Here is a 13,010-nt window from a genome sequence, read left to right on the forward strand (position 1 = left end):
GACAGCGCCCAGGCCCAGAGTTCAGGCCCATGACCGGACCCAAAAAAAAAAAAAAAAAAGAAAAGTTGCTAAGGAATATGACTCTGTGTGTGTGTGTGTGTGTGTGTGTGTGTGTATGTGTGTGTGTGTGTGTGTGTGTGTGTGTGTGTGTGTCGGTCTGTGCGTGTGTGTGTGTGTGTGTGTGTGTGTGTGTCGGTCTGTGCATGTGTGGGTGTGTGGGCATGCCAGTTCTGGGAGTTGAACTTAGGGCCTGGCCTTTGTCCTTTAGCTTTTTTCTCTTAAGGCTGGTGCTTTACCACTTGAACTACAGCTCTACTTCTAGCTTTTTGGTAGTTCATGGTTGGTTTTGAGCCAAGAAGCTTAGATCTCAGCTTGCTGAGTAGGTAGGATTACAGGTATGAGGCACCTAGTTAGCAGTGTTGACTTGTTTTTGTTTTTGCTGGTCCTGGGTTCTGTCCTTGAGCTTTGTTTTTAGTGCTTTTAATTATTTTATTTTGTGCTAACTCTTTCCTTTTAGAGAATTTTAACCCACCTCACCATCCTGTTCCATGTTCCCACATCCTATCTCACCCATCCAGCCTTTCCTACTCTGCCATTCCATCCATCTCATCCACCCCACCCATCTCACCCCCTGCATTCCACATATCCCATTCCACTTCACCCTCCATCTCACCCTATTTGTCCTGTCACATACTATCCCATCATCTCTTCTAGCCCATCTCTTCTATCCCATGTATCCTATCTCACTGTTCCATCCATCCCATCTCATCCACCCCATTCTACCTCATCTATCTCATTCACTCCATCTCCCTGAATTTTTTTGCTCAAGGTTAGTGCTCTACCACTTGAGCCACCACTCCATTTCTGGCTGGCGGTATGGTTTTTGGTGTTGGGGGTGGGGGTTGGTAGTGGGCTTGAACTCTGAGCTTGGGCGCTGTCCCTCAGCTCTTTAGCTCAAGGCTAGTGCTCTACCACTTGAGCCATAGCACCACTTCTGGTTTTCTGGTGGTTAATTAGAGATAAGAGTCTCATGGACTTTCCTGCCCAGGCTGGATTTGAACCATGATCCTCAGATCTCAGCTTCCTGAGTAGCTAGGATTACAGGCATGAGGCACTGGTGTCTGGCTGGGCACCTGTGGCTCATTCTTCTAATCCTAACTACCTGGGAGCCTGAAGTGAGGATAACAGTTCAAAGCCAGTTTAGGCAGAAAAGTCCATGAGATTCTTATCAACCACCAGAAAAACCCAAAAGTTTAAGTTTGGCTCAAGTGTGGAGTGCTAGCCTTGAGCAAAAAAAAGCTCAGGGACAGCATTCGGTTCAATTCGGGACAACACAAAACAAAAACAGAAGAGGTACAGTAAAGGTCTGGGCAAGATAACACACATTTGTAATCCTAGCTACTTGAGAAGCAGAGATTGGGGGGATTGAAGTTTTTGGACAGCCAAGGCAAAAAAAAAATTTTTTTTAAATCCCTTTTCCATTGCAGCCAACTAGCAGGGTATGGTGTTGTTTGTCTGTAATCACAGCTACTCAGAAGACATGGGTAAGAAGATTCTGTCTCAGGCTAATCTAGGGCAAAATGTGGAACTCTATCCAAAAAAATACCTAAAAGCACAAAAAGTCTGAGGGTGTGGTTCAAGGGATAAACCACGTGCTTAGCAAGCATCCTGTATGGCTAAAGGATAATGGGAGAAAAGGAGAAGGAAAAGAGAAGAGGCACCATAAAAATACCTGGCAAGAAGTAAATCTAGTGTAACTTCTAGGTCCTAGGAGATGGTGGTTCTAAATATCTCATTTAGTTGAGACCCACCAAAGTATTTGTTGCTTGAGTTTCCTGAAAATGTTCCTATTTATAGGAATGTAGGTTTAATTTTTTTTTTTTTTTCTGTCAGTCCTGGGGCTTGAACTCTGGGCTTGGGCGCTGTTCCTGCGTTCTTCAGCTCAAGTCGAGCGCTCTACCACTTGAGCCACAGCGCCACTTCTGGTTTTCTAGTGGTTTTTATTGGAGATAAGAGTCTCACGGACTTTCCTGCCCGGGCTGGCTTTGAGCCTCAATCCTCAGATCTCAGCCTCCTGAGTAGCTAGGATTACAGGCATGAACCACCGGCACCCAGCTAGATTTAATTTTTTTTTATTATTGATTTTAAGTTTGGACAAAGGGGTTTCCATTAAACAAGTCAGATTATGAGTATAAAGGATCTTGATCAGTGTTACTTCAGAGGTTTTTAAATTCCCTATCAATAGGAGAAATACTGTCTTCTTATCACAGAGTAAAATGGAATTTGCCTTATGGATGTGATACACAGGTATTAGCCAGTGAGTCTTCAAGTTGGGGAAGGTCACTTTTTCTTTCTGAAACTCAGTTTCAACTTTATTCTGGATGTTTAGGATCAACATTATGAATTGCATCATGGTGTTCAGAGATGAAGGCGACTCAGTCTTCTTTTCTCTTGAAAGTCAGTTTTTCTGTTTCATTTGTGACTCTTAAACATGTTACATCAACTATACTCCATATATTTTGCATCTGTATCAGATTAATGTCATGTTAAATTCATTTCCAATAAATACATTGTTGCAGTTTAAAAAGAAAATACTAGGCAAGGAAGTGTCACTGTGGCTCAAAGTGGTAGAGCCCTAGCACTGAGTGAAAAAGCTCAGGGACAGTACCCAGGCCCAGAGTTCAAGCCCCACGACTGGCCAAAAAAACAGAAACAAAACCAAAATACTACCTAAAAGCAAAATTTCCAGCTCCATTATAGATCTCTTTGTTGTTGTTGGTAGTGGTGGTGGTGGTTGTGGGGCTTAAACTGGGAGCCTGGGCATTATCCCTGAGCTTTTCTGAACCACTTCCAGTTTTCTGGTGATTAATTGGAGATAAGAATCTCACACAGACTTTCCTCCCTGTGTTTGCTTCAAACCTTGATCCTCAGATCTCAGCCTCCTGAGTAGCTAGGATTACAGGTGGTAAACCACCAGCATCTAGCTTCCATTATAGACCATATGACAGTGTCATTAACCAAAATTTTTCTACTATACAACACTGGATTTGATACCTCCTCTCCTTTACTGGATTATGCCCTGAGCTATATATTAGGGTGGTAATTGAGAGGTTATTAAATAAGAGACCAGCATTTATAAGGGAACAGATTGTAAGCACAACCTTGATCATTTGACTTCATTTTTATTTATTTATTTATTTATTTTGTTGGTCATGGGGCCTGAACTCTGGGCCTGGGCGCTGTCCCTCAGCTCTTCAGCTCAAGGCTCGTGCTCAACAACTGGGGCCATAGCACCACTTCCAGCTTTTTCTGCTTATGTGGTGTTGAGGAATCGAACCCAGGGCCTAATGCACGCAAGGCAAACGCTCTACTACCGAGCCAACTTCCCAGCCCTTGATTTTATTTCTTGTTGCATTGTATTGGGCACACTGTGTTCATTCTGTTGTCCCATCCACTAGAGACCTAAAAAGATTCAATCTGCCAGAACTCCAAAGCAGTTCTATTTTCACTGAGGTATTCATTCTTTTGTTCTTTTCCTGAAAGTACTATCTTAGACACAGTATAAGCAGCCTCTTTTACAAAGTATCTTTTCAGGTACCTGATCCTTAAAGCTGGAACTCTGAGATACTCATCATTTTGAGGTTGTTTCACATATCCAACAAAGCTCTCTAAACGAAATAAAGAGGTTTTGTGGTCTTTAACATTTGAGCTTTTCCTTCACTCCTTTGTTATGATCTAAAGTTCTAACATGGAACCTTGATTTGTAGGTTTTGCAGCATTGGGAAGGAAATTCATACATTTTACTATATTCTACTTATTTGAGAAGATTGTTTCTGCTACAAAGGGAGCTTACATTATTGCAGGACTTCTTTGCAACAGCAGGGGTTTGTGTGAATATCACTGGTTAAATTCATCTATACAAAGAGCTGCTGTGGGCTGGGAAGGTGGCTCAGTGGTAGAGCGCTTGCCTTGCATGCCTGAGTTCCTCAGCACCACATAAGCAAAAAGAGAAAAGCTGGAAGTGGTGCTGTGGCTGAAGTGATAGAGCGCTAGCCTTGAGCTGAAGAGCTGAGGGACAGCGCCCAGGCCCAGAGTTCAGGCCCTACAACTGGACCCCCCCCCCCCCCAAAAAAAAAGAGCTGCTGTTTTTTGTGTGTGGGGGGGGGGGGGGTTGTCCAGGAGTGTGTGTGGGTATGTGTATGTGGGTGTGTCAGTGTGTGTGCCAGTCCTGGGGCTTGGACTGGGCACAGTCTCTGAGTGTTTTTGTTTTTTTTGGGGGGGGTCCGGTCGTGGGGCCTGAACTCTGGGCCTGGGCGCTGTCTCTCAGCTCTTCAGCTCAAGGCTAGCGCTCTACCACTTGAGCCACAGTGCCACTTCCGGCTTTTTTCTTTTTTGCTTATGTGGTGCTGAGGAATCGAACCCAGGGCCTCATGCTTGCAAGGCAAGCGCACTACCATTGAGCCACCTTCCCAGCCCCTCTCTGAGTGTTTTTTATCATCTTCTCCATCTCTCCACCCCCCCCCCCCCCCCCCCCCCGAAGGCTAGTACTCTACAACTTGATCCCACAGCTCCATTTTTGGCTTTCAGGTGGTTAATTAGAGATAAAAGGATAAAAGTCTCATGGACTTTCTTGTCCTGACTGGCTTTGAACTGCAATCTTCATATCTCAACGTTTTGTGTAACTAGGATTACAGGTGAGAACTACCAGTGCCCAGCTAAGAGTCCAGGAAGTCTTAATTGTTTAATAGGCAGTGAGAAAATTGAATTCTTTTAATTCCTTAAAATGTATAAATAGGAGCTAGGAATGTGGCTTAGTGGTAGAGTGCTTCATGCCTAGTATACATGAAGTCCTGGGTTCGATCCTCAGTACCACATAAACAGAAAAAGCTACAAATAGTGCTGTAGCTCAAGTGGTAGAGTGCTATCTATCCTTGAGCAAAAGAAGCTTAGCGACCTAGCTACTTGGAGGCGAGATCTGAGGATCATGGTTCAAAGTCAGTCTGGGCAGGAAAGTCTGTGAGACTCTTATCTCCAATAAACCACTAGAAAACTGGAAGTGGTGCTGAGGCTCAAGCGGTACAGCACTCACCTTGAGCTGAAGAACACAGGGATAGTGCCCAAGCCCAGAATTCAAGCCCCATGACCGACAGGGGCGGTGGGGGCAGAGGGGGGAGAGCTTAGGGACAGGGACAGTGCCTAGACCCGAGTTCAAGCCCTAAGACTGGCCAAAAAAAAAAAGTACAAATAGGAAAATTGTTACTTGTAGCCAAGGTGAGGTGGCAGAGGCCTGTAAGTCCAGTATTTGGGAGGGATTAATAGTACCAAGGTCGGGGCTGGGGAGGTAGCTCAGTGGTAGCATGCATGAGGCCCTGGGTTCGATTCCCCAGCACCACATAAGCAAAAAAAGAAAAAAAAAATAGTACCAAGGTCTTCCTGGGCTTACATACTAAGAACCTGTATCAAGGAGAAGTAATTACACCTTGTAGAATGCTTTGCAACGTCTTCATTTTAAAAGCAAGTTCAGGGGATATGGGCAATGATGAAGGGGTGAGTCTGATCAAGGAACTTTGTGTGAATATATGGACATGTCAAATGAGACCCTTGCTAGGTTTTGGTGGCTCAATTCCTATAATCCTAGGTATTTGGGAGAATAAAATCTGAGGATCTAGCTACTCAGGAGGCTGAGATCTGAGGATCATGGTTCAAGGCCAGCCTGGGCAGGAAAGTCCATGTGACTCTTATCTCCAGTAAAACTAGTAGAAAACCAGAAGTGGCGCTGTGGCTCAAGTGGTAAAGCGCTCATCTTGAGCTGAAGAGTGCAGGGACATTGCCCAAGCCTAGAGTTCAAGCCCCACAACCAACGAAATAAAAATAAAAAAGATCTGAGGATCACAGTTTGAAGCCAGCAAGGACAGACAAATCCAAGAAAATCTTAAGGTCCAATTAACTAGCAGAAAAGCTGGAAGTAGAGATACAGTGATAGAGCACTAGGACTGAGTGAGAAAACTAAGGCAGACCTTGAGGCTGAAGTCTTAGCACTGGTGTGCACACACATACAAATTTAATGAGCCAGGTTTGGGAATATATGCCTGTAACCCCAAGATTTAACTATAAGGTTAAGGCCAGCCTGAACTACATAACAAGAGGCCAAGGGGAGGAATGCATTCAAATTTCTTGATCGCAAGTCAGTACACCATTATAATTCATATACTAAAGTGCCTCTAGAAATGTCTGACTTCCCTAGCCTCCAACCAGGATTTTAAATGGACTGAGCTAGGTCCTACAAAGGCCAGTGTTTGTTTTGTTTTGTTTTTGTTTTCTGTCCATCCTGTTGCTTGAACTCAGAGCCTGGGCACTGTCTTTGAGCCTTTCTGTACTCAAAATGCTCTGCCATTTGAGCCACAGCGCCACTTCCAGCTTTTGCTGTTTATGTGGTACTGAGGAATATTTGAGGAATCAAACCTAGGGCTTCATGCATCCTAGGCAAGCATTCTACCATTAAGCCACGTTTCCAGCCCCTAGGGCAGTATACTTTTAAGTATGTTCAAGCTTCACAAATACACCTGTATTTTTCAATAATTTGTATGAATATTCATTTGCCAATTTTTATTTCTCCTACCCATACAACTATGCTGACTGGAATATCATTTTAGCTATAGTAATGGTTGTTGAAAAGTCTTGTTATGCCGGGCGCCGGTGGCTCACGCTTGTAATTCTAGCTACTCAGGAGGCTGAGATCTGAGGATCACGGTTCAAAGCCAGCCCAGGCAGGAAAGTCTGTGAGACTCTTATCTCCAATAAAAACCACTAGAAAACCAGAAATGGCATTGTAGCTCAAGTGATAGAGCGCTCGCCTTGAGCTGAAGAACTGAGGGACAGCGCCCAGGCCCAGAGTTCAAGTCCCACGACTGACCAAAAAAAAAAGAAAAAGAAAAAAAGAAAGTCTTCTTATATATATTCCAGGTTGCTCTAAAACTTGCTATGTAGCCCAGTCTGACCTTGAATTCACAATCCTCCTGTTTTAGCTTCCCAAGTGCTGGGATTATAGAGACATACTACCATACAAGATGTACATATATTGTCAAACCAGTGTGCTGCTAATTAAATTGTTTATTTGCTTAAATGTGGACCTAGCCTGCTCATACCTAATGTTCCAAATGTCTTTTTTGAATGAGTTGCCTTATTGTATGACCCTGTTTTATTTTTGTTCTTTACAGTGTGAGCCCCATGTTGTGTTGATGCTGGTGTGCCATGCTAGCCTGTCTACCAGGGCCAGGTGACCTGTCCTTTCAGCTTCTTTCTCACACGCAGATGAACACTGGACTTCAGAAATGTAAGTCATTTAGATTCCCAAGGAAGGATGTATGATTCTTTTGTTTGTGCCTACATGTAGGCCATCCCAGAATACATCTGGGAACATTAATCCTGAATTTTGCTACCTTCGAGGTATATGAAGCATATATAGAGGGACAGCAGGAAAGCAGCTGCAAAGGCCCAACCTGTCAGCAATGTGAGGTACTTTTGTGATCAAAATCTCTTTAATACTCCAAATCCTTAATGTATATGATCTTCACTTTAATTACTGGTAGTAGCTTTCTGTTAAGCAAAAGAACTATAAGACAAGGAACTTTAGAGGAGAGACACACACACACAGAACTTTAGAGGACACACACACACACACACACACACACACACACTACACCACCACCCTTCAAAAGGTGCTGCAACATAGCTGGGTACTAGTGACTCATGCCTGTAATCCTTGGTTCCAAGCTGGGCCACACAGAAAATTTAGTGAGACTTATCTCCAGTTAACCACCAAAAAAGTAGAGCAATGGCTTACATGGTAGAGCACCAGCTTTAAGTGAAAGAGCTAAGAGACAGTGTCCAGACCCTGAGTTGAAGCCCCAGTACCAGCACAAAAAGAAAAGGCACTACAGTTTGAAGAACTGGATGAAGACTCATATTCTAGTTAAACTGTGTCTCTAAAACTATACCATGTTCTACCATGGGAATAATTCCCTTTGGTATTACTGTCTGTCTTTTGAGCCAGTTGGCTTCAGTTCACAGAAAGTAAAGGAGCTTTTACCCTCAGAAGAATTGGGAACTAGCTCTCTTAGGCTCTCTGGGCATTTACCTGCCAATGTATTTCCCACAAGATTGAGCCTTTGAGAACTGTGTAAGATTCCTGTCTTAATTGGCTAGAGTTGGAACATAATATAGTTCACAGTTTCTCAGATTATTGCATTCTATCCTCATATGACATGATATGCAAGGAAAATATTCTATTCCTGGCTCATTACTACATATTTTGTATCTTTATGTATAAAATGGCCCAGAAATAGCAAGAGAATATCCTTTCAGAGCAAAGGGGGAATCAATGGAGCAGTGAAATTTTCCTTTAGTCAGACAAAATGCCTTAGCACGTTATTTAAATCCTTCATGACAGGCATTAGCAAACTTTTTTTTTTTGGGTTGGTTGTGGGGCCTGAACTCTGGGCCTGGGTGCTGTCCCTCAGCTCTTCAGCTCAAGGCTAGCACTCTACCACTTGAACCACACCACACTTCCGGCTTTTTCTGCTTATGTGGTGCTGAGAAATCGAACCCAGGGCCTCATGCATGCAAGGCAAGCACTCTACCACTGAGCCACCTTCCCAGCCCCAGCAAATTTTTTCTGTAAATTCCAGATAGTAGATATTGTTAGCTTTATGTAAGTGCACACTGCCTCTATTGCATCTATTTGACTCTAGGACAAAGGGAGCCAACATGTAAACAAGTAAGTGTAATATTCCAATTAAATTTCTTACAAAACCACACAGCAAATCAGGAGCTGGTAGCTCATGCCTATAATCCTAGCTACTTAGGAGGCTGAGATCTGAGAACTGCCATTCAAAGCCAGTTAGGGCAGTAAAGTTTATGAGACTCCAATTAACCACCAAAAAGCCAGAAGTGGAGCTATGACTCACGTCACTAGCTTTGGGCAGAAATGTTCAAGGACAGCGCACCAGGCCCTTGGTTTAAGCCCCAGGACCAACAAAAAAACAATGACAACAAAAAAATTCCCACACAGCAGCTGAACTTAGTGCAACTCTTATTCTGTGAGATCATCAACCATTAAAAAAGTGATCTAAAAAAAAAGGGGGGGGAGGGCTGGGAAGATGGCTCAGTGGTAGAGCACTTGCCTTGCATGCTTGAGACCCTGGGTTCGATTCCTCAGCACCACATAAGCAAAAAGAAAAAAGCCGGAAGTGGCGCTGTGGCTCAAGTGGTAGAGCACTAGCCTTGAGCTGAAGAGCTGAGGGACAGCGCCCAGGCCCAGAGTTCAGGCCCCACTACCGGACCCCCCCCCCCCAAAAAAAATAAATAAATAAAAATAAAAAAGTGATCTAGTGGGCTGGGAAGGTGGCTCAGTGGTAGAGCGCCTGCCTTGCATGCCTGAGGCCTTGGGTTCGATTCCTCAGCACCACATAAGCAAAAAAAACAAAGCTGGAAGTGGCGCTGTGGCTCAAGTGGTAGAGTGCTAGCCTTGAGCTAAAGAGCTGAGGGACAGCGCCCAGACCCAGAGTTCAGGCCCCACAACTGGACCCAAAAAAAAAAAAAAAAATAGTGATCTAGCTTCAGGCTAGAAGGTATGGCTCAAAGTAAGCACAAGGCCTTGAGTTCAGATCCCAGTACTACAGCAGGAAAAGCCACCTGGGGGCTGGGAAGGTGGCTCAGTGGTAGAGTACTTGCCTTGCATGCATGAGGCCCTGGGTTCAATTCCTCAGCACCACATAAGAAAAAAGCTGGAAGCGGTAGTGTGGCTCAAGTGGTAGAGTGCTAGAGTTGAGCTGAAGAGCTGAAGGACAGCCCCCAGGCTCAAGGTTCGGGCCCCAGGACTGACCAAAAAAAAAAAATTTCTTGAGAGAGCAGAAAACCCATAACCTAGCTTGTCCTGTAATTCGGTTTGTCTGATGAATCTAACTCTGAACATTCAAGGCTGAAGTGACCATCTTCTATATCTGGCTTACTGACACAGTAAGCAAATTCTTTCTGCTATGCCATACTTTCTCATCTCAGCCTAACCCGCCTACCTACACTCTCCCACATACACATACATTCAGCACATTACATTGTATCTAGCTTTTGCTTCTACAAACAAAATGAGAGAGGAAATATACTTGGAAATATACAATAACACAAGGAGAGAAGCTTGATGTTTTACTTCTATATTCTTACTTTTTTTTTTTTTTGGTCGGTCTTGGGGCTTAAACTCTGGGCTTGGGCGCTGTCCCTGTGCCCTTCAGCTCAAGGCGAGCACTCTACCACTTGAGCCACAGCACCCTTTCCAGTTTTCTAGCGGGTTTATTGGAGATAAGAGTCTCACGAACTTTCTTGCCCGGGCTGGCTTTGAACCTCAGTCCTCAGATCTCAGCCTCCTGAGTAGCTAGGATTATAGGCGTGAGCCACCAGCGCCCGGCTTACTTCTATATTCTTTAACATACTCTGACACCTTCCTCCAGAGGTGTGATATAAAAAGGAAAAGCCTTCTGACAAGCATGGTGGCCCACACCAGCAATCCCAACACTCAGGAAGCTTAGGCTGTAGGAACATAATTACAGGCCAACCTAAGCTACATAGCAAGTCCCCAAATCATCTTGGCTTTGGGTAGGCTCTATAACTAGACATAAACAGGTTGGGTTAGGTGGATACCCTGCTAGAGCTTTTTGGGAGCAGTACTTGAGTTTAGGACTCAGGGTCTTGTCCTTGTTAGATACTTTACCACTTGAGCCGCATCCCAGACCTTCTAGAACTTTTCTACATTGCACACAAGCCATGATGTCGCTTTTTTTTTTTTTTTGGTCCGGTCATGGGGCCTGAACTCTGGGCCTGGGCACTGTCCCTCAGCTCTTCAGCTCAAGGCTAGTGCTCTACCACTTGAGCCACAGCGCCACTTCCGGCTTTTTTTCTTTTTGCTTATGTGGTGCTGGGGAATTGAATCCAGGGCCTCAGGCATGCAAGGCAAGTACTCTACCACTGAGCCACCTTCCCAGCCCTATGTCGCTTATTTTTGAGAACCTTCAGCCGTTTTGTAACTATGTACTTAGAAATTTGTTGTTTTTCTGGCCCATCTTCTCCCAATACCCCAGACATTTTTTCTTCCTTTACTTTGAACCTTTACTTATTTCCATGGCTTAGCCTCAGATATGTAGTAATGACTTACCAGATATTCACCATATAAATGGCTGAAATATTTAAGGTTTCTTAGTCCTCATCATCTTTTCTTTTTGGCAGTAACAGTGGTTTGAACTCAGCCTCATACTTGATATGCAAGTGCTCTATTGCTTGAGCCATGTCCTAGTGTCACACCGACTTTTAGATGACCACTTTGACTCTTTCAAGTGGCCTTTGAAGGAGTGTCCTGGACAAATGCTGAAATGATTGTTTACTACTTCTTTAGATACCTGTCTGCCCCCTAGTGGTGGAAGGGTATGGAAATGTTGAATTGACCCTATGATTGGATAAAATCGTAGTAATAGCTAACAATGGAGTACATGCCATGTATCAGGCACTGTGTTGAATGTTATGTTTATCTGCATACATTAGCTATACAAAGGGATTTCTCTTGTAACATTTTTACACATGCATATACTGTATCCCAGTCAACCTCACCCCATGTACCACTTTCCTCCTTACCTCCTGAAAACAATTTCAGCAGTTTCATTCTATTTTCATGCATGCAAAAAAAGTACTACTATATTCATCTTTTACACCCTTATTAGCTCCCCTTCTCCTGCTGGTACCCACTACCTTCCATATGTTCGTGTTTGTTTTGTCTTTTTGAGTTTTGATCTTACTACATTGGCCAGGCTGTTCTCAAACTTCTAGGCTAAGTCGATCCTCTGTGCTTCAGCTTTTGAAGTAACTAGGACTGCTAGCAAGTGTCATTGTATGAATGAGGCATAGAGGGTTTGTCTCTTAACTGTGTCACACGATTGTTCAGCACTAACTGAGCTGGAACTCACATTTAGATCAAACTCTGAAGCTTATATTTATAATACATTGAATATGCTACCCATGTATTCTGACTTTCAAAATAAAAGGAAAAGCAGGCAAGTCTGGGGAAGATAAGATTCTGGAATTTTTTTTCCTTCGTCCACAGACAAACAATAGTGCTTCCTGCTACCTCTAACTCTCATTTGACTTGAGTCATATTTAAGTTACATTTACCTTAAGGCCAAGAGCTTACAGTTGGTTTTTTTTTTTAATCTGATTTCTTTGTCTCATATATGTGCAGACTTAGCCAATACTGCTATTCTTTTTTTTTTTTTTTTTTTGGTCGGTCATGGGGCTTGAACTCTGGGCCTGGGCGCTGTCCCTCAGCTCTTCAGCTCAAGGCCAGCGCTCTACCACTTTAGCTACAGCACCACTTCCGGTTTTCTAGTGGTTTATTGGAGATAGGAATCTCACCGTCTTTCCTGCCCGGGCTGGCTTTGAACCGCGATTCTCAGATCTCAGCCTCCTGAGTAGCTAGGATTACAGGCGTGAGCCACCAGCGCCTGGCCCAATACTGCTATTCTTAAATGCCTCTCAGAGTCATGGTCTGTGTTCACGAAGTATTCTCCTGTTCCTTGAATCTCTTGATCTTGGTAGTAAGAGAGCAGATACTGTTTCTGCTGATGAATGAGGAATGACCCAGACTCACTAGGCAGATGATAAAGCTCTACTCTAGATCTATTTTCCCTAGCCATATACTCCATATTCTCTATGCTGCCTTACCTCTGTGGACACTGTGTACCAGATATTTAAGTAGATGAGTTTATTTTTTTGTGTGTGTGCTTTTGATAAAGTATATTTAGTAGTAAAAGCATGAAAAGTCATAAATAAACCAGGTTCCTATGAGCTGGCGCCTATAATCCTAGCTACTCAGGTGGCTGAGATTTGAGGATTTGTAAGCCAGCCCAGGCAGGCAAGTCTATGCAACTTTTTTTGTTGTTGTTTTTTTTTTTTTTTTGGGGGGGGGGGGGGTT

General features: G+C 43.7%; 1 protein-coding gene across 2 annotated transcripts in view; it reads left to right on the forward strand.

The window, feature by feature from the left end:
- Positions 1–13,010, forward strand: part of Fam222b (family with sequence similarity 222 member B) — a 61,725-nt gene that overhangs the window by 41,107 nt on the left and 7,608 nt on the right. For both annotated transcript variants that reach the window (XM_042691843.1, XM_042691851.1), the window contains exon 2: positions 7,218–7,333. In XM_042691843.1, the coding sequence (XP_042547777.1) occupies positions 7,252–7,333 (82 nt within the window). In that variant the 5' untranslated portion in view covers positions 7,218–7,251. The remainder of the gene's footprint in view (positions 1–7,217; positions 7,334–13,010) is intronic.

The sequence above is a fragment of the Dipodomys spectabilis genome, unplaced genomic scaffold, assembly GCF_019054845.1.
Source record: "Dipodomys spectabilis isolate Male_0828 unplaced genomic scaffold, ASM1905484v1 ptg000004l, whole genome shotgun sequence".
Taxonomy (NCBI): Eukaryota; Metazoa; Chordata; class Mammalia; order Rodentia; family Heteromyidae; genus Dipodomys; species Dipodomys spectabilis.